The 22,529-nt window shown below is 38.3% G+C and overlaps 1 protein-coding gene across 5 annotated transcripts in view; it reads right to left on the reverse strand.

Annotated features, from left to right (window-relative positions):
• The window catches only part of shank3a (SH3 and multiple ankyrin repeat domains 3a), a 639,129-nt gene that overhangs the window by 357,793 nt on the left and 258,807 nt on the right, over positions 1-22,529 (reverse strand). The window contains exon 1 of one of the 5 annotated variants that reach the window (XM_069192205.1): positions 21,882-22,376. The exons of 3 other annotated variants lie outside the window; for them this stretch is intronic. In XM_069192205.1, the coding sequence (XP_069048306.1) occupies positions 21,882-21,968 (87 nt within the window). In that variant the 5' untranslated portion in view covers positions 21,969-22,376. Of the gene's footprint in view, positions 1-21,881; positions 22,377-22,529 lie in introns of those variants that run through there. One more of the 5 variants, XM_069192206.1, reaches the window with a different exon arrangement.

A 22,529-nucleotide genomic window follows, 5' to 3' on the forward strand; every position in this document is an offset into this window, starting at 1 on the left:
CACCATACCCCACAAAGCATGTCACACAGGCTATAGTAGGATGCTTCATGATATGATATAGATTTTTTTCACAGTCTCTTAAAGGGAAAGTTCAAAGCTCAGTCAGTTCACAAAGATGTTGGATATGTTGCAGCTGCTTTGCAAACAATAAAGTGACAATGTGGTCAAATGTTATACGTTTGTAATAAACCCAGCTGTTTAAGGGGGAAAATCTTCCTTTTCATTTGTAAGTACACCTCCATTATTCATAACCCTATTACCTAGTAAAAGTCTTGCACAGAATTTTCATTAATTATGCATTGGAACAGAAAGTCACGTGAGCATCACATAAGGGAATATGTCATGCAGATATAATATGGAGCCTGGACGTTAATTTTAAACCTGAGGTTCAAGTTCCTGTTTCTCCACATTTTTGATCAGCTTCAGCATCACATTAATCAATAATCGGTTTGGTCCTTATCATATGGCTTTAACTTAGGGTTTTATATCATTACTAAATGGAGAATATAGTACTCCATTTCATATTTTGCAACTGAGGTATTTTACAAATGTAACTATCATCATCAATTCAATTTCTATTATAGTTCTAATGTCATGGGGTGATAAAAGTGGATGTCAGGCAATAACTTGGGGGACTGCTTTTATTTTATCTATACACACAATGGCTAGTGATTCAGTGTGTTCCTCTTTTAATCGAGGACCCCAAGCCTTCCTGGCGCAAAATGTAGGGCAGCCGACAATGAACAAAGATTAAACTATGCTCTGTTTGCCTAGACACCCGCTAATTACCACCAGTCTTAGATTGGGTGGGGGTGCTAAACAGGCTGGTCTGGAGCTTGGACAAAGGGACAGAAAGAAAGCACAAGAGACAAAGGAGGACACCTCGTCAACTCCATACAGTCACCTCCTTAATTAGCCCCTAATCAACAGGTCTGCCTGTCCCTTCATCATCACATGGAAGTCTGGCCAGAGAGAAGGTTTCTTTGGCCAGTGTGGCTTGCCAAGCCCAGAAGGAATGACACAGGGAGGACCCAACAGCAGGAGAGGAAAGCTTATTCCCCCCTACCCTGTATTTGTAGGTAGAATAGGGGGAATATAAAGGAATATATTGTTTGATACCGAACCAATGAGGAAACTATAGGTACGGTAACTGAAAGCCTATGTGGAGTTACCATCTTTTTTTTTTGCTTTGTATGGTGTAGAAAGTGACAAATAACTGTAATTTCTAAAGAATTAGAAAATGCAATTAGTGTACTTAGTCTAACTGTGTCGTGCTGGTCAGTGAGTGCAATGGTGGTTCTGGGGGTTACAATGAACATGTTGCAGGGAGAAGGTTCCTAGCACCTTTAAGAATTTATGAATATAGATAATGCATGTGATGGTCACAGATACTGTATATCTGTGACCTCACCGTATTTAGACACTGATGCTTCATATTAACTGGTATGTAGCAATTACTAAGACAAATTAAAACAATTAAAACCCAGCAATGTGAGGAGGTCGGTGTGGCATGGATTACTTGTTTTAAATCTTTTTTAAGTCTTTTCTTCCTTCATTTTTTTATTTTCATATTAACATTGTGGAGCTTTTTTTAAAAAGCGTGATCAGAAATCTGTATTTATAAAGGTACAGTAGGAATCAGATTTTAAACAATTCCATCTTCTTTTGGAAATCATTTTGGGGAAGTCCTATCCCCACATTTTTACCCTGGGATAGATATAAACTGAAAGTGCTTTAACTGTCCTGCAGCCCTCCCTATGTCCTCTATAACATAAAAACAACTATTGACCTTAGGGAAATTCTTACTAAAGAATAAAACATTGGCATAGATATCTTCATAGCTTTCAGCTATGTCTCTGTGCCTTAGTGGGTAGAGTGGTGAATATCTGCTTTGAAGCTCAAGGTTTTTTAAATTCATTTTAATATTAGCTTTGCTGTTTTGCTTTCATTTTCTAACATCATTCACTGAATCCCCAAACCTCTAATTATTTAGGTGCGAATCACATATTCTATGCTATTGGAAATTATTATAAAAAGGATACAGAAAAAACTGCTTAAACTGTGTGACAGAATGCCTACAGGATTTGCACCGTCACCAGTGACAATTGGAAATATTTAATGAGAAGCTTTTGTAATAAAACACCTGCACTGTTCTATTGATTGATGAATAAGAAGACAATTCTTAACTGATTAAAAGAGATGAGAACATTTCAGGGCTTTCTATGAAACTTAAAAGGCCTTCTTAATATGAAAGTTGAAAGAAATTTATAATTTTTGTTAAGACTCTTGGACACTTTATAAACCACCATCTCAAAATCATTTGTAATCTTGGTAAGGTAAGACAATTTTTTACATTTATGTCATAGCTAGAATATTGGAACCAGTAGCATTTGATTAAATGTATCAACATCTGATAGACATTCAATATACAATAAGATACAAGTAAATGTAATTCCCAAAAGCAAATTAATAGTATCAAGAGTGGGTGGTTCTGTACTGTACTGTTTACAGTACCAGTAAATCTGGATTTAATCCCTGACAGTACACCATTTACTGTTTAACTACAATTACACTAAGACTTTTACTAAAAAATGTGGAAAACTGTGGACATATTATTTGGAAAATAAGGACATCTTTAAAACATGTGCTTCATTTGGTTTTTAACAATCCAATGATCAAGACTTTCATTACATTAAAGTGCAGAATTGATAGAAAAAACGGAAAATCACTTATAATTATGAAAGACTTTATCAAGCTGTTTATTCTCCTGAGACATAATTTTAATTACCACTTCATTTCATTCATTGTAGGTCTGAACGTGTTATGACCAACTTCACTACTGTACACTGTGTAATGTTTCTAAAGTGATTTTTCAGTAATTGCATTTTTTCCAAATCCTACTGGTTCCATCATGTTGTAGTTAAGCCAAAATTGGAATGACAAATATTTTTAAATTTAAACTTTTAATATATAAGTAACTTACGATGCAGTAGAAGGGGGAAACATATCATCATTAGATATGCTGTACAGGGTGGAACTAATAGCATTTCTTGAATTTTTTATCTTTCTCAATATAAAAACACGCGTGGGCTGTAATTTATATTACTGTATGTGTACTGGGTTTTCAAAAGACAGCATACACCAAACTATACAACAGATCTATAACTCCATTTCAGTCTATTTGGATTTAAAAAAAAATGTATTTTAGATTTAAGTGATCTGATTTTCATGTCTGCCACGACAAAGTGTGTTATTCTACTTTTGCAGGTATACATGTCAATATCTGTCCAGTTACTCTAAATGTAATATTCATATTTTTTAAAGTTTGTTGGGGAAGTTAAGATTCCTGAAGTTAAATTACTGTAAGATGGTACTCAGATTTTATACTGCTCATCAATGATGAACTTTAAATTGGGTTCTACACATACGACATATATAAATCCTGAAACAACTAGATTTTATTCAGCTTTATCCTGAATATTTAAAGAATCAGTATTATTTCAGTAATTTTAATTGAAAATGTGTCTGTGAAGCATATGCTAGTAAGGTCTGGATTTAGGGCAGGACTGAACTGTTGGTCAGTCCAACAATGGGTCAATCTACCAGGAACTGTATTTGTTAAATGATCTCATTAAACAGGTGCAGGTGTTGAGATCATGTAACTTTTTTAAAGGGTTGTATTTTTTCCCATTTTTGTTTCGGTCAGACAAAATACAGTCTACTACGTAACTACTGTACAACTGATTTAAAACATTTTTGTAGCATCTGTGTACATGTCAAAAGGTGCTAAGAACTAACATTTCTGCAGAGAAGAAACAACAAACTTTGATGAAAATGCAGTAAATAACTACAAGTTAAACTATTTTTATTATAAAAAGAAGGAGCTACTATAAAAGACATTTTAAGTCAGACTGTGCTGGAAAAATGTGAATTTACACCAGTACGTGAGATAGTAAAATTATTCCAATTTTTACTACTTTAATGATGTGAAACAAATAATTGAAAATAATTATGTGCCTTGCTCATGGTTTCTGTCTTATTAATGCACATCACTATTACAGCAACCCTCTTCAAACTTTGTAATTTCTGCAATGAATAATAAAAAAATAAGAAATGTGCTACACAGCTTTATGTTTGGATAATTACAAATTTTAACTGTAAAAAATATAAAAGGATGGCATTTTCAAAATGGACAGAAATTTAAAATGAAGTCGGTATAGATTTTAACTAAAGATATGAACTACTCACAGACTTAATCTAATGGGTGGAAAGGAGAAGGAAAATAAAATGTTCTCTTTATATCACATTCTCTCCAGACAAGGATTTCTAAATAAATTGGCATGGATCATCTGCAATGATCTATTTGATTTTCTTTGAGCTGTGCTTCGATTTGCTTTGCTTTGATTTGTTGTGCTTTTTTGGGTGCTGCTTTCTGTGCCTGGAATACGGCTTCTCACCAAACAAACTGCCTTACCAAGCCTTATTCAACACACTCTGCAAGCAACAAGGCAGTCTTACTAAATGACTACAGCATTGCCAAAAAATACAACTTTCTGTGCTTGACTGACATCTGGCACAGACAAAATAATGGTCTCCTGTTTAAACGAGATTATTCCTCCAGAGTATAGCTTCTTTGAGCAATCTCACTGTTCTGGTTGTGGTGGAGGACTGATTGTTGTAGTTTTTCTATATACAGTAAGTCCAGTCACTGTACAGTACCTCTGAATTCTCCTTTTGAGTGTCTTTTTTTAAGTGTGTTTGTTCCTTAGTCTACAATCATTACAGTTTATAGACCCCCCAAGTTTAAAGATGCTTTTTTTAAGTGAGCTTAGAAATTTACTCTCAACTACAGTATGTTTCAAATTTAATCAAATTCTTATTCTGGGTAATTTACAGCTTTCCAGTCTAGCTAAGGATTTTTAGCTACATTGGAATGCTTTGCTCTCATACAGCTTGTTGTAAATCTAACTAATAAAAAGGTTCACACCTTGGACTTAATCATTGGAAATAACTTTTTTGTTTCACACTTAGCTGTTCTCTTTGACTGTCTCGCACTCGTCAACTTTCTGTTCTAAAAGTTTTTGCAACCAATCAGAATAGAATCTCTATTCATTGTCTTGCTTTCCTACAGTTCCTACAGATACTCCAAACAACAAGGTGCAAACCTCTAACAGTTATCTAACTACTCTTGATACCTTAGTTCCTATACTAAGGAATAGTAATAGTATACTAAGGAATAGTATGGTATAGTAACCAGTTGCATTCAATGAAGGCAGTCTTCCACATACTAGAACATACAGTAGGTGGCATCATTCTGGCTTGACTGGTCTTTCTGGCTTAAATAAATACTTAAAAAGCATTAACACATGAGACACAATTAAATGAATGTCATGGCTCTTGTACTACACAGGTATTCTTTCAATGTATTGTGGTGCCTCCGGGGGAAAGTTTATGTAAGTGAGAGAAGTACTCACACCACACTTTTCTTTCCTGAGTTTCATGGCACTTCTTCCTCTAATTATCTTCCAAATCCAGACCGTAATCCACTCTCTTAATCCTGTTCCTATCCGAGTTCCAAAAGTCTGTAATAAAGCCATTCCGCGATGTATCCTTATCCACTATCCGCAATCCAAAAACCTTTTCTCCTTTCAGTAGTCCGTTATTCCTTAGTCCAATCTTTAACATACACCTCTTTCCTCTCTCTTCCTCCAAACCGCATTCACCTTATCGGCTTCCACCCTGTTCACTGCCTTCAGGGCACTTATATTTCGGTTCCTGATGCAGCTCAGCTGTGTCTCATTGTTTCTTAGGGTAGACCCTTTCCATATACGAGTCAGCTGATTCTTTTTGGCAGCCATTTTGCTTAGGTCCATATCTAGTATTTTAAGTAGGTCATTCCGAAAATGCCTGTTATGAATGACCCTCCCCCTGAGATCAGCCCCATCAGGTGATTCGATCGTTTTTGTCCATATTTTTCAACATCCAGGTTAATGGTGCATGATCGGTATACAGAACAAACTGTCTTCCCAACAAATAATATCTTAAATAGTCAAGAACCCATTTTATTGCAAGACATTCTTTTTCTATCGTCAAATAATGTTTTTCCACGGGTTGTAACTTATGGCTAATATATAAAATAGGGTGCTCTAGTCCATCAATGTCTTGTGACAGTATGGCTCCAACCCCAGTATCGGAAGCATCCATTTGTACCATGAATGTCTTGTTAAAGTCTGGCGTCTGTAAGACCGGTTCAGAAGATAACATTGCTTTTAAGTCCTGAAAGGCCCTCTCTTCCATTTCTGTCCATTTTACCTTTTCAGGACAGCTTGTTTTTGTCAAGTCATGCAATGGAGGCAAATCCTGGAATGAAGCAGCGATAACTCACCAGTCCAAAAATGTTCGTATCTGCTTTTTCGTAGACGGCTTAGGCCAGTTTTTGATTAACTGTACCTTTCAATCCTGAGGCATAATCATTCCCCTCCCAATCGTATAGCTGAGATAATTGGCTTCCCGGGCCCCCAGGCAACATTTATTGGTATTGGCCGTTAATCCTGTTTCTCGTAAAGCTCCCGTTACTGCTTCCAGGTGTTGTAGGTGTTGTTCCCAGGTCGTACTATGGATTACAACATCATCTAAGTAGGTGGCCACAAAATCACGATATGGTCTAAGTATTTGGTCCATTAATCGTTGAAAAGCAGCTGGGGCTCCGTGTAAACCAAACGGTAGGACCCGATACTGGTACAGCCCCTCAGGGGGTGGCAAAAGCGGTCTTGGCTTTAGCTTCTTCAGCCAGTGGCACCTGCCAATACCCCTTCGTAAGATCCAGCGTACTGATATATCGGGCATTACCTACTCGCTCGATTAACTCATCGATACGAGGCATAGGGTATGCATCAAACAGCGAGATCTCATTTAACCTTTTGAAATTATTACAGAATCTAATAGTCCCGTCCGGCTTGGGTATCAAAACTATAGGACTAGCCCACTCGCTATGGGATTCCTCTATTATTCCCATACTTAACATTTTTTCTACCTCTTCTTTAATTAATTTCCTTTTGGCTTCCGGTATTCGATAGGGAGGCAATCTTACCCTTTTCCCTAGTTCTGTAATAATCTTATGCTGGATGAAGTGAGTTCGACCCGGTGTTCTGGAAAAAAACATATTTGTTCTGCGATAGGTATTCTTGTAATTCCTGACTCTGTGGTGGAGCCAGGTCCTCTACGGCTACAGCACCTGTTTCTTCTTCCAAAGGGGCAGGGGAGAAGTGGGTGAGCAAAACTTCTGCCCCATGCCATTTTTTAAATAAATTGACATGGTAGATCTGGTGTGGACGCCATTTATCATGTTGCTTGACTTTGTAGTTGACCGGACCCACCTTTTCAACCACCTCATAAGGTCCCTGCCAGGAGGCCAGGAATTTACATTCCGGGGTCGGAACCAATACTGAAACTTTGTCCCCAGGCTGAAATTCTCGTACAGTAGCTCCCCTATTGTAAACCTGCTTTTGTTGGGCCTGGGCTTTTTCCAGGTTTTCTTTCATGATGGGCACAACAATGTTGAATCTTTCTCTCATTTGTTCGATATGTTCGATGACCGTCTGGAAAGGTGAAGGCTGATGCTCCCAAGATTCTTTAACCAGATCTAATAGGCCCCATGGTCTCCGAGCATATAGTAACTCAAGGGAGAAAACCCGGTCGAGGCCTGCGGTACTTCTCGAATCACAAAAATTAGATAAGGGAGCAGTTGATCCCAATTTTTACCGTCTTTCTGTATGGCTTTCTTCAGCATGCCTTTGAGGGTCTTATTAAAATGCTCCACCAGTCCATCTGTTTGTGGGTGATATACTGAGGTTCTGACCTGATGAATTCCCAATAGTTTACTTAAGTCTCGCAGGAGTTCCCTGATCTGTTAAGATCTCCTTGGGGATTCCCACCCTAGAAAAAACCTGTACTAGCTCCCTGGCTATATTTTTGGCGGTGGCGGCTCTCAAAGGAATGGCTTCGAGGTACATTGTGGTGTAGTCCACTATTACCAGTATATACTGATGTCCTTTGGCGGTTCTGATCAGGGGTCCCCCCCAAATCCATCCCAATCCGTTCAAACAGAGTTTCAATAATTGGGAGAGGTATTAAAAGGATTTCTATAATAAGGTTGCGGGGCAGTTTTCTGACATTCTGGGCATTCCCAACAATATTTCTCGATGGCCTTATATATACCTGGCCAAAAGAAGCGACCGAGCAGTCTCTCGGTTGTCTTTTTCACCCCCAGGTGTCCTCCCAGGAGTTTTGACTTGTAGGTCCGTGGAATCAGAAGTTGTTCTACTTCTTCTTGATCTCTCCTCTGCACCTGAAATAGGAGGTTGTTTTTCACCATGAAATATGGGTAACTAAGGGAACCATTGGTATTACACAGCTTCCCCTCGATTTTCCTCTCATATCCCCATGCATGTCTCAAATTTCCATCTTCCAACTGGGCCGTCCCGAACCTACCTCGATGTTCTGGTGCCTCCCAGTAATAGGGATCCCCTCCATGCCCCTGATTTCTGTTTCTTCAGGTAGCACTGTAGGGATCACCAGGGTCACCATACTTCCGGAGTCTAGCAAGGCCTCGACAGGTCCTTCCCCTATCTTAATTTTAGTAACGTGGGGTTCCTCACAGGTCGGAATGTTCGCCGTGAGGTTGTCACACCTTGCTTCATCTCTGGTTTCCTCTTGCCTGGGTTCAGACCAGCTAGGACAGTGGCTGGCTACATGCCCCTCTTCATGACAATTATAGCATCGACAGGTCGCTCTCCCTTGCCGTGGCCTCGGTTCTGATCTTTCTTGAAGGGATTTCTTAAATTGGGGCGGGCCCTGATAATTACTTTAGTAACCGATATTTCATTTCAGTTTCCGAACTCTTGGGGCTTCTTCTCTCCTCTTTTTGAACTTCCCCATTTTCTTCCCCCATCAAGGCCGCAGTGGCATGCTGTCTGTCCACTAAGTCACTTGCCTGGTCCAGTGTCTGGGGATCCCCATCACTCACCTTTCTTTTCAGATGAACAGGCAGACTCCTCACAAAGTGATCCAACACCACCCTTTCTACCACCTGTCCTGGGTTTAATTCTTCTTGCTGGAGCCATTTCTTCGCCCGATGTACCAGGTCAAACACCTGAGACTTTGTAGGCTTGTCCATTTGGTGTCTCCAATTGTGAAACCGGACCGCTCGTATTGCCATTGTTACCCCCAGTCTTGCCAAAATCTCTTTTTTCAGAGTCTCATAATTCTCTGCATCTTCTTCTTTTAAGTCATAATAGGCCTTTTGGGCTTCTCCAATTAAATAAGGGGCTACTCTCCCTGCCCATTGCTCTTTGGGCCATGAATTTCGAGAGGCAGTTCTTTCAAAGGTGGTTAAATACACTTCCACATCATCAAGCTCTGTCATCTTTTGTAGCGCAGTTTGTTCAGCCTGAACAGTGTCTCTCCCCGCTACCGGGGTGTGCCGGATGGCTTCCCCTGTGCAATTCTTCCCAAAAACTAATTTTTGCTCCTCTATAATTCGTTTGTTAGTTTCGCTTTGAATTTGATTCGCCTCCCGCTGTACTTGGATAGCTTTTTGCTGTTCTTTTAAAGCCTGAAATTGGGTGAGGGTGGCCTGGGACAATTGCTGTATTAATTGTTCCATTGTTTTTCTCCACACATGCAAAGTGAAACCCACACCTACACACCAAAAAAAACTTGCTTTCTTCGATTCTCAAACCTGAGCGGGAGCTGCCTGCACCCTCCACCAATTGTGGTGCCTCCGGGGGAAAGTTTATGTAAATAAGAGAAGTACTCACACCACACTTTTCTTTCCTGAGTTTCGTGGCATTTCTTCCTCCAATTATCTTCAGAAAATAATTTTCTGAACACAGTTACGAATTCAGCTGTTTATACAAATATAATTAAACTGTAATGATAGTAGCAATTAAATAAGACTTATTGGCTAAATCCACTTGACTAAAGAAACATTGGACACTAGGTGGAATGACTCATTTAGCTGCAGCAAGGATTATGATGAGGACAATTGAAGGAATATTAAATGACAAAGACTGGGAAGACAATTTAAATATCTGATATTAAGGTATTAATGCTTAATTTCTGCTAAAGTGAGTCTAATTAAGCATGAGGTTGGGGATGTTTTCCCATTCCAAACTTCATTTTACCTGTTATGGTAGGTTAGTCTAAGGCATGTTATCACAGTTTGTTTTTGGTCATTTACTCCTAAGGACTCCAGTTATTTTGGTTCACTTCACAAATTGAAGAATTACAGATGTAACACAAATGTATAACTGAGACCATGATTTAGAACTGAGCCCAGAAACTATAGACAAACCTGTGTTTCAGGTAATAATTTACCTGGTGTTAAATTTAAAGAAAATTTAAAGAAAATACAAAAAATACATTTTAAGAGAGTTTATCTTTAATTTGCTAGAATACTGATGAGCAGCAAGCATAATAAATACAACTGAACCACGACAAGATATTTTAAGACTTCCAGAAAGCTTTTCATAATATCCTACATTATCTTTTTATTTTCAAATTAAATGATGTACGAATCCAATGTAATATATGCAAATGGCTGAAAAGTATGCTACAGAGTTCACAACTTGTAGTCTTAAGAGGCACAATTTCTAACTGGGCAGATGTTATTGGTGATGTGCCACTGGGATCTGATTTGGACTAATTTATTTTCTTAATCTGTGTTGATGACTGAACATTCTGATATAGATATCAATCCAATTGGCAGATTATCCAAAAAAGGAGTACTGGCAAATGAAAACAGTGGCAAGGAAATCACAAGGAGATGGACAAAATCATGTATTGAAAAATAACATGCACTGTATATATATACTGATGGAAAGAAGAAACGCAACATTTTCTGGAATGAGAATATTATAGTTATAGTTTATATACTTTCACAAAAAGTTGTCAGTTTGTCTTATGCCCCCTGACCAGCAATATAGCGTGCGCAGTGAGGCACTGCAACCCGTCAATCACGAAAATTCATTAGGTGCACTTTTACCCAACAAGGTCCAGGTGGAACAATACCTGATCAGGTCACCTTTAAAAAGAACTTCATTGAAAACTTAGGTCACTGCAAGAAAAAGGCCACACTTAGTCAGTTTTCTGTACATTCCATAATGCCTCGAATGTTACCAGAAGCAAGGGAGAGGCCATTGGCATGCTGCAGACAGGCATGTCATGTGTCAGCGTTGCCAGACACTATGGAGTAAGCTGCTCCACTGTGTCCCAACTGCAGAGAAGGTTTCAGCAGACTGGCAGGACAGACGACCATCAAAAATCTGGTTGCCCTCGAGTGACCACACCAGAGCAGGACCAACACACCAGACTGGTCCATCTGAGAGATCATTTCAGATCTGCCACCCATACTTCTGCTGCAAATGCCGGCAGACACAATGCCCGCATCAGTGACAGGACAGTGAGGCTCCATGCTGCTGGTCTAAGAGCAAGGTGACCTGTCAGAGGCCCTCTGCTCACACCTCCTAGACGTCAAACCCGACTAGCTTGGGCCAGAGAGAGCAGTGGCATCAGGTCCTCTTCACGGATTAGTCACTCTTTAGCCTGTTCCACGCAGACAGGAGGACCAGAATGTGGAGGAGGTGTTGCCATCAGTTCATATCACATAGATTATTTGGATTCGCAGGAAGTTACACACAAAGTGTGTTTATGTAGATTCTTCAATGCCTTTAGCAAGACAATGCAGGGGAAGTAATAAAACGGGAAATGGAATGCTTGGATATATAGTTCTAGTGTGGAATTCAAATCCACAGATATTATGATTAAGCTTTACAAAGCATTATTTAAGTGCAGTTTTGGTCACATACCTCAAAAAGTAAAGTCATAGCCTTAGTTCAAAGAAGAACAATTAAAAGTATTCCTGAACTCTGTGAATTGTCATACATGGAAAGTTTAAATGAACAAAACTTCTGCTAAGATGCTTAGGAATATAAATAGGGTTTTCCAGAAGACTACCTTGCATTCAATAGTGAAACAAGAACACACGGTTATTGTTGGAAACTAAAGTGAAATACAGTGCCTACAGAAAGTCTACAACCCCCTTGGACTTCTTCAAATTGTATTGTGTTACAGCATAGAACCATGATGTATTTTTGCCACTCATCAACACAAAGTACTCTATAATGTCAAAGTAAAAAAATCCTAACATTTTATTTAATCCTAACCAAATTAATTAAAAATAAAAAACAGAAAATAATTGAATGCATAAGTATCCCCCGCCCAGAGTTAATACTTGGTAAGACCACCTTTGGCAGCAATTAAAGCTGTGAGTCTTTCTGGGTAAGTCTATCAGCGTTGCACATCTTGACACTAGAAGTTTTGCCCATTCTTCTTGGCAAAACTGCTGAAGCTCCATCAAGTGCGATGAGGACCATTTGTTAACAGCAATTTTAAGTTATTCCATAGATTTTCAATTGGATTGAGGTCTGGGCTTTGACTGGGCAATTCCAGGACGTTAACCTTTTTGGTTTTAAGTCACTCCAGTGTAGTTTCTGCTGCATTTTTCAGGTCATTGTCCTGTTGGAAGATGAATCGTCTTCCAAGTCCCAGTACTCTTGCTGATTTCAGCATGTTTTCCTCTAGGATTTTTCTGTACTTAACTCCATTTATTTTTCCTTTTATCTTAATGTGTTTTCCAGTCCCTGCCACTGAAAGAAGCATCTCCAAAGCATGATGCTGCCACCACCATGCTTCACTGTATGGATGGTGTTCTCAGTGCGATGTGCTGTGTTAAGTTTGCCCTAAACAAAGTTCTTCCTCCAAATTGTTGAGTCTCTCACATGCCTTTGGGCAAACTCCAGCTGAGATGTGATATGAGTTTTTTTCCAACAAAGGCTTTTTTCTTGCCACCCTTCCATACAAGCCAGATTTATTAAGTGTGTGTGCTATTGTTGTCTCATGCACAGTTTCTCCCATCTCTGTCATGGAGGACTGTAACTCCTTTAGAGTAGCCGTAAGCCTCTTGGTGGCCTCCCTTACTATGGCTCTACTTGCCCAGACACTCAGTTATGAAGGACGGCCAGGTCTGGGCTGATTCACAGTTTAATGATGGACTTCACTGTGCTTCGAGGTATATTCAATGCCTTGGAAAATTTCTTATATCCTTGCCCTGACTGTTATTTTTCAGGAACCTTGTCTGCTTGGAATGTTCCTGTCTTCATGGTGAGTGTTTCCTTGGAAATGCACTAACTAAGCAGGGACACAGGTGTATTTATTCTGGAATCATGTGAAACACCTCAACTGCACACAGGTGAACTCTAGTCAAGTAATTGTGTGACTTGGAGAAGAGAGTAGGTAATTTAGGTGTGTCAAAGCAAGGGGGTGAATACAATTATTTTCTGTTTTTTATTTTTAATTAATTTAGTACAATATCTGGATTTTTTTATACTGTGACATTATAGAGTACTTTGTGTTGATGAGTGCCTCAAATTCGCAGTTATATACATCATGGTTCCATGCTGTAACACAATAAAATGTGAAAAAGTCCAAGGGGGATGTAGACTTTCTATAGGCACTGAACATCAACTTCTTTATAATTATTTTCTCTGGGCCACTTCCCAGTATGTCATGCCTCGTACACCTCCAGTGGGAGGTGCCCGGAGGGGATTCTCACCACATGCCTGAGTCACCTCAACTGGCCCCTCTCATCCAGAGTAGAGGACTCTTCTCCAAGGTCCTCCCAGCAAGCTTACGGAGGAACCTCATTTCTGCCACTTGTACCCGCAAACTCAGTCTTTCAATCACCAGAACGTGTGACCCCAGGTGAGGATAGGGACATACTGTACTGTATTTCACTACCACGGTTCAGAGTCGACTCCACATAACTGCAGCCACTGCACCACTCCTCTGGTCAGTCTCACGATCTCCTCTATCCTTACTCGTGAACAAGACCCCGAGGTACTGTACAGTACATCAACTCTACGATTTGGGGCAGCAGTTTCTCCTCACCTGGAGAAAACAATCCAATTTTCCAAACTATACTCCCATGATGGTTCAACTAAAACCTGCCTAATTTAGGGATACCAGTACCCTTCCATGGAACCAGGACTGGGAATGGTGTTCACCGGTGAGCACCTAGTGGGCATGCCGTGCATGCAACCCAGCCGGACTCAGCACAAAATAGTGATGTGGATCTGTCGTGTGGGCTCATAACCCGCAAGGCAAAGAATGGGGGTCGGGTGTAAAGTCATTCGGGGGAAGGGTTTGAGCAGGATGGATCAAGATGATTGAATCTTGGCAATGGAAACAAAATATATTTATGGCAAATAAAGAACACTTCTTCACACAAAGAGTTGAGGGTATCTGCATGAGATTTCTCAGTGAGGTGGTTGGTTGGTTGATTGAGGACTAGACTTGAGGCAGTTTTAAGAAACAGCTAGAAAATGTTTTTGTTTCGCTTAGCTATTTACTATAAACCGAGCAAGATGGGATGAATGGCCTTCTCTCATTTGTATTCTTTCTTACTTTCCTATGTTTAGTATGCACTTTAGGCAACTGCATTGGTTGCTTTGTCTCACCAGCCTCTCTGGTGTCTCTCTTCTGTTTTCTTGGAAAAAGAAGTGAAGTTCTGCTTAAGAGATGATTAGCCTCGGATTTTAAACTCAAATGGGTTTCAAGGTCATAATTGCAAAACAGAATTTGACCTTAGTTGATGTTTCTGATAAAATAAAAATAAAAAACCCTCACAAAAATAATAGTCAAAAATGTCTCCCAAGACATTTCTTGTAGCTTTTAAACCTTCAAATGGTGTAATGAGTGTGTTTTTAGATTTTAGAACAAATATAAAGTACCTAATGCAGTATTGCCATAAATATAAAACTTTTAGCTACCTTTTAATATATTTTTATTATCTGGGGGCTAAGGTAACCTATTAGCTTTTTTATCTTAAACCACAGTTTGACACTGAGGACAAAAATATAGTTTTTCATATAAAAAACTGATGAATCTCACCTATCATGCAATACCTTACTCTGCCCAAAGGACACATTCATTACTAATTGCAGCTGGAACCTGCTCAGTATAATAAAATTGAAGGTTATGTATTCTGTTCATGACTGCAGCCTGTACCTCCAGACACAGAAAACTCTTGCTCTGATGGCAGGTATGCAGGGGAGTTAATTTTCTCATTATCATGTTCTCCTTTTCAAATATGGTGTCTGTTGGTTCCACACTGCTTCCTCCGTCTTACTGTCTACTGTTTTCCATTACTGACCTGGCCTAATCTGGTTTATTTCTAATCAATCTCGCTGTTGATTGTGGCTGCTGCTAATTCAGTTGAAATCATTGTGTCCTAGGCTAATGATTTACATGCTGCTAATTTAAAATGTGAAAAAGTAGTACTGCAACAAATGGCTCAGTATTTTTAAAAATCTTCCTCTTTTTTTCTTTCACACCATATTAGAGAATTTGCTCAGACAATGTTTTCTTCTGGTCTTGGAGTATCCCAATGTCTTCTGGTTTTCATTCCACCTAAGCTTTTAATCGGTTTAGTTTATTGAATCCTTAATGGAACCAATTGATTTTTAGCTTTTTTTTTGCACTCAGGACATAGAAATAATCTCCTTTGTGTGCATTAATTACAAGATAAACAGGGAGCAAGTTTCAACCTGGTTTAAAATGATTGTTCAATTACCAACAGATAATCATGTGCAGATACACATTGGAAAGACATTGTCAAACAAACTCATAGTAAAGACACACAGCAATAGAACTAGTAATTCTAGTAATTGCTAGTAATTTAAACAGTAATTTACTAGTAAACTAGTAATTTACAGTAATTCTCACATTTTACAAAACCCTGGTGAAAGAAGGCTTCATACAACACAGAAATGTTAAATACTGTGCTTGTACTTTATTACTAAAATATAGTCTAAAACAATTAGAGAAGCATGACATCTGGCAGCTTCTTGAAAGATTAAGAGATCTTCATTTTTTTGGTCATTGTTATGCAATAAAGGGTGTGATAAATTCTTAAAACTGGGGAATTGTAAAACATCAGCTTCTGACACCAGCTTGCTATGCAAGAAAATAATAAAAGTTCATACTGCAATTCCAAACCCTAAAGTCAGAATACTGAGCATTATGTAGCACACATACAGTATTCTTTTATTCTCCAGCACAGTTTTCGTAATAGGCCCAAATGTAGACAGGATGAAGATTTATTAACTATAAATATCACAACTATCACACTCTATACAGATACTGTATGTACTATCAGTGGGTTTCAGAATCCTACTCTAGATGTAGAAAATTCCATAAATCTGCCAATCTATTCAGGTGTTAATCTTCCTGTCTTTTTAGATGAGATGTGCACAAGTGAACGAGGACAAATTTACTTATTCTAACAATGTATCACAAAAAACAGGATATATGGTTTTAGCCTGAGGATTCCACAAATTAGGAATTCAGAAATAATAACAAGACTGAAAGCTCTCTGTTACTAATGCCCAGAGTACTTTACTTCCTTACTTTTATTGTGCTCAGATTACCTGGACAGAATGTGCTTCCAAGACTGTTTGGACAGAAGACAGAGTGATGATGGTGAGTGATGAGCAGTTCCCTCTTCATCTCTCCTGTATTTAGGCTCTGACCTATTCAGATGAGCCTCAATGAAAATAGACCTTACTAAGAATGAGGTTGAAAGTAATATAGTAATCCTAATGATTTTCAATTATCTTAATTAACCTGAGTAAATTATTAGGAACATCCCTCTATCATCTGTGTCTTCCTCCATGTTACTTCTCCACGAGACTCAAAGTTAGTTAAATGAATCAGATAGAAAAGATCAGGTCACTTTATTGGCCATATACAATTTCTTGTATTAGGAATTTGTCTGTTTTCACATACCCCAACTTACTCTCCATGAGACACACAGACAGGGAGAGAAGCTTGGGGTCAGCACAGGGTCAGCCATTTATACAGCACCCCTGGAGCAGTCGGGATTAAGGGCCTTGACCAACAAAGTAGGATTCCTCTGCCGGCCACAGGATATGAACCAGCAACCTCTCAGCCACAGGCACAGATCCTTAGCGATAGAGCCACTGCACTGCCCCCATCACCTAAAATATCCATTGTATAAAACCTTCAAAATAAGGTACAGTAAACATGCTGGGAAATGCAACCATCCTTCACTCCATCTGAACTCAGCTGTGCCCACAGTTACAATAGGTAAAACATAAGTACTTCCAGTCACTAACTGTTCCACTGATGCAGTTAAGCAAGTAATTAAAAGGCACAGTCTAAACTTGCTGCCCTATTTCCTCTTTCACTACTGTTTTATCCATCCATATATCCATTCATTTTCTTACTGCCTCATCGAATTCAGGGTCATGGGGGAACCGGAGACTGTCTTGGCAAGTTCTACTGTTTTATATTATTTGACAAAGTTTTGAAGTACCGTACCATGTTGACCCTCTTTTAATTTTGTTCAAAATGTGGAGAACAAAAATGATTTACAATTAAAAGGAATTATTTGTTGTTACAAAAAACATTAAACATACTATTGCATTTCAAAGTTTTTTTTTTACATTGAGGAATACCTATATACTATATACACTTATGTATACAGGATCCTCTACAGCCTAATTTAATGAGATCTTAGCAGTTAAGAAGGCTGCGCCTGAACACTGTTAAAATGGGAGTCCTTATAGGGAATGTGGTTACTCCTATTAGTAGTGGTGGTGAACCAGAAGCTGACACTATTTTCTGGACCAAAACATCCAAACTCATGTCCTAGAGTGGTGACCAGGGAAAGTGTGCTGCAGGTTATGCCATCCTTCTTATGAGAAATTGAACCAGGGTCCTGACATTTTGGCTATTAAATGTCACAAGACAATACTTGAAAATGTATGAGTATTAGCCCTGGTGGCCACACCTACTTTTACTGTGGGTTTGCACATTCTGTTTTCCCAAAAGTGATCTTTTGATTCAAGTGCAAAAATAATTTTTAATTTCTCCTCCTGATCTGTTGTATAGTGGGGCTTAAAGGTTACAACACATCACCCAAGGGAGCGCTGTATTTTAGTGGATGAACTGTGTCCACTCCTAAATGTGAAGCACTTTGGGATCCATTGGTATGAAAACCAATGACTGAATACTAGTAAATTATAAAAGCTTCAGCAAAATATGTTTTTCCCTCTACTTTTCTCCATCAGCCTAAAACACACGACTTCAAGTAATAAAAACCAGACAACTACAGAACCAACTGGAAGGATTGGAAATCTGGAAAATAATGTCACCGAGGTACTGTATGTATTTTTACCCCTTTCATCAAAAGAAATAAATGTCTTCACACAACGGTATGTTCCTGAAACTAACATATATCCCTGTATAAGTGTATGGAAACCGTGTTTGCAGAGTCTTGTGATCATATGCCAGGAATGTGGGGTGTAATCAGTTCATGGCAATTAAAAGGAAAAAGCTGAATCAGTTATAGTCATGTGCAAAACAAGACCAGTGGCAGGACTCAGTGTTGTTCACCAGTCAGTGGCTTTACATAAGCCAGTGTTCGGTGGTTTTGTAACAGACATCGAAGGGACGGTTAATACAGTAAATGCAATTTAAAGAGCTAAAAACAGCACCACATTTTCATAGGACACCTCTGAATAGAAATACATTTAAGACAAATTAAGTGTGTTACAATATGAAGTACTGTAATACTTAAACTAATTCAGTATGCCAGTAAAATGGTTATAATTTGTAGATAGTAACTTAACAGCAGGCATTAGTGCTTTATGTGCAAATAGATTTGTTTTAGATTTTATACACCATATGAAAGTAACAAGAATTAAAGAATGCAATTAAAGAATGCCTAAGCCATTGTATTGTATTATTTTTTTATAGTCTTCAACAAAATAACTTCAGAAGGGAGCTTTATGGGGCTTATAAAAACAATCTGACAGGAACAAAGAACAGAGAAGATGTTTTAAATGCAAAGCATGTGACCCTGTACTGAGGCAACTTATTATTATTTTTTCTCCACTCGCCCTGCTTACAGTAATTTATGCATAATGTCCATATTTCCTTATCTATTCTTGTTAGTTTTCTGATGTTATCACAATGGAAATACATCAGGCATACTTTCTTTGTAGTTTTATGGATTTCATATTTTGAAAAAAAGACAATTGAAGGGAAATAAACACATTTAGAACAAATACAGTAAGTAAAAAAAAATGTAAAAACTTGGATGAACAATAATACCGGTGATGATGGTTATTAAATTGAATAAGTACAATGTACATTATTCTTTCAGAAATGAATTTGAAAAAGTCTCCAGTTTTGATGATCCTTGTTTTTCCTAAATCAGTCGTTGCCCCATTCTTCCTAATAGCACTAACATAAAAAAACAGCATTGTGCAAAATGATAACCTGATTCTCAGAATAATTTAGTTAACATACAGTAGTCTTCAAGCTCTTAATGGCACTATGATTAGATGTTAATCTGTTCTGTATCCAGACTTTTTGAAAACAATGAAAACAGAATCGCAGGACTTTTGTACTTCCTCATTTTCTCGATATAAAATTAAATTATGCTCTTCCATCTAGTCTTCGTATCTGTGGCCTTACGAATAATTTGCAGTTTGCTAAAAAAAATAAAACTTTCTCTGAATTTCTCTTCCAATATTACTTTGAAATACTGCCTTCATTTGGGTTAACAGGAGGTTGCTTTGAAATGTACTGATATCAGTGCAATGCCATGCAAATCCAGTAGGAAATGAGGTTGTACTTAAAGTCTTAAATCCCCAGCACATTTTTTGGAGAATGGAGATAGCTTTCTAGTACATTACACCAGCTAATTACTTGAAATTTCAATATAATCGCCCAGGTTTGCCCTGCAAATGTAAATTCAGCCAAGATAAGTATGAAGGCAGTTAAAAATCATTATCTTACTATTACAGCCAAAACTGTAAGTGAAAACAGAGAATAACACTTTTTATTCCACTACATCAGGTGGTAATGTATTAAAAACAAAAAAGAATGGTGGGATATCTGTGTCTTACACTTATAGTATAAATCATTACACTATATATATATCATTATTAACCAATGTAATTACATTGCCTAAAGAGATCCTTGATAAAGGAGTTCAGACTGCTTTCTCTGGGACAGTCTCAGTACTGCATGATGCTAGCAATAATATCCTTCTGCTGGCATCCTATTATGTCAAGTGGAGACATTTCACATAATCCATCTGATTTAGGCAGGTTATCATATGCACCATAATACTTAACCCAGTTGTCATTGTCTTTAATTGTTAATATCAGAATGAGATAAGAAATATACTAATTACAACATATACAATAAATTAGGAGATGGTGAGGAAAAAACTATTAATATTACTTATACAGTATATACAATATGAAATCAAAACAAGTTTATATTGGTATGCCGTATTATAGGACAAAATAAATTTCACTTTGTGCAATTTTACAATACCTAACTGTAACTTCATTATCCACGCACCCACATTACTACTAGTGAATCGTTGCCAATGAGGGGACTGTATCAAAAAGATTAATGTCTTAGCTTTGCAAACTAATATAACGCAAACTAATAAAATCAATAACCCAAACATCAGTGCATCAGAAGAGCTACAAATGAAAGAAGTCCAATCACCCCATACACTGAAAAAACTCCAAATAACTGTTTTTGTTATAATGTTTGTACTAGTTACATTAGTTCACCTGTAGAGTTTTGGAACAAGCAGGTTTTGAGTTTTTGAGTTGGCAGGAATTCTATTAAAATGTCATGTCAATATAAGCAGTGACTACAGCTGTAAATTCTAAAGGTTTGCTGCATAGATGGAGACGATAATGTTTGTTGTTATACAGTATATCAACATTTTCTGTAAGTCACAGATTTGATCATTACAGAGATTGTTACTTTACACTGAAGCAAACATTTTATTTTAAGATTTTCTCCCACAGAAATGTCAAATTCAAATTGTAAGAAAGGGGCAGTAAAACCTTTGCAGAAAGTACTTACAGATATTTACAATATGTGGGGAATCAATACGGTATGCCTTTCTAATTATACAGATGTACAACACTCTGATGTACCGTATGAAATTCTACTTGTAGAAAATTCTGTAAAAAGCTCTCTGAAATGGTGACGGTTATATATTATACCCAGCATACTTTCATCAAACCTCATAACGGTAGTTTTGCTATTAGCTGTAATCAGTGTTACTTCATTTGATTCTTTCTGGAAATTTCACAGTATGTTTAAAACACACATAAATAAATGCCTTTACATTTTAATTACTTCTTTCACATATATACATGCTATGATTAAGTCATATTAAAATCAGCACGCCCGTAGATATAATAAAATACACAGTTCTAGAAGAAAAATATCATGAATAATTTATAGGACAACATAAACGTGTTTAATCTTTTGGCACCAAATAAAATGTTCTAGGAAATAATGCTGTTTATTAAGTGGCAGAGCATTGTTCAATCTTAAACCTTGTCTAGAAACCGAGTGCCTGGCTGCAGATACAGATGCATTATCTGTCACTCCACTGGCAGGCACTGCAACTTTGACATTTACTTTGCATGTTATTACAAAACCCCTCACAGTTCAATTGTGAAATACAATAATAAAACAGGAAAAGAATTGTGAGGAATGAATCACACGGCAGACTCTGGTTAATGGAGATCTAGACAACCTGCTTCAATAAGAGATTTTAAAAACTCATACCCTGGATAAGGAGCTGTACATCATTTTCATTATGGTAGAGTTTGTTGTAAATGTTAAATGCTGTTTAAATAATGCATTTTACAGCTGAAAAAGAACCAAAAATGGAACAAGAAAGTGGGTACCTTACTATTAATTTTGGACTTCTTGTCTTTTCGTGCCTTTTTGTCTCTTTTTTCCAGAGCTTCTCTCCTTCCTAAAGCAGAACCCATTTCTGATCAGGCTTGGTGCTCGCAGAAATCCCTGGGCCAAAACATAGTCCACATGGCAAGGAGTCCCCCCCTCCCCGTCTTGTACCACAGCAGCACGCGTGAGGATAGAGGGGTGCTCGCAGGAGAAAGATGGAGAGCAGGAGAGAGGAGGGGGTCGAGGGCTGAGGGGGGGGGGTGCCTCAGTGACCGCTCACACGCACAGACCCTTCCCAGCCAGCAGCAGAAACAGCAGTAGCGGCGGCAGTAGCATGTTTCCCCCTTTTTTCCATTCGTTACACTGTGACAACATTCAGATTCCACTCAGCTGGCTGAGTTCTTCAGGCTGTCACTCACTCCGCATCACACCCCATCGCACAGGGAAAGGCTGAGTTCTCTGCTTGCTGGCTGGGGGCAGGCTGGCAGCTGCTCAGAGGGGGCGGGATTCAGGTGGAACTCCCCAGCCGATGACTGAAAACAGCTGGATTGCAAGTGGCTGACTACGCTCGTGTGTATTTCTGCTGCATGTGCACAGTATTGTATGTTGCCGTGTGTAGCCAGGTTTGTGGCAGAGCTGTTGCTGCA

Source organism: Lepisosteus oculatus, chromosome 7 (genome assembly GCF_040954835.1).
Source record: "Lepisosteus oculatus isolate fLepOcu1 chromosome 7, fLepOcu1.hap2, whole genome shotgun sequence".
In the NCBI taxonomy this organism is placed as follows: domain Eukaryota; kingdom Metazoa; phylum Chordata; class Actinopteri; order Semionotiformes; family Lepisosteidae; genus Lepisosteus; species Lepisosteus oculatus.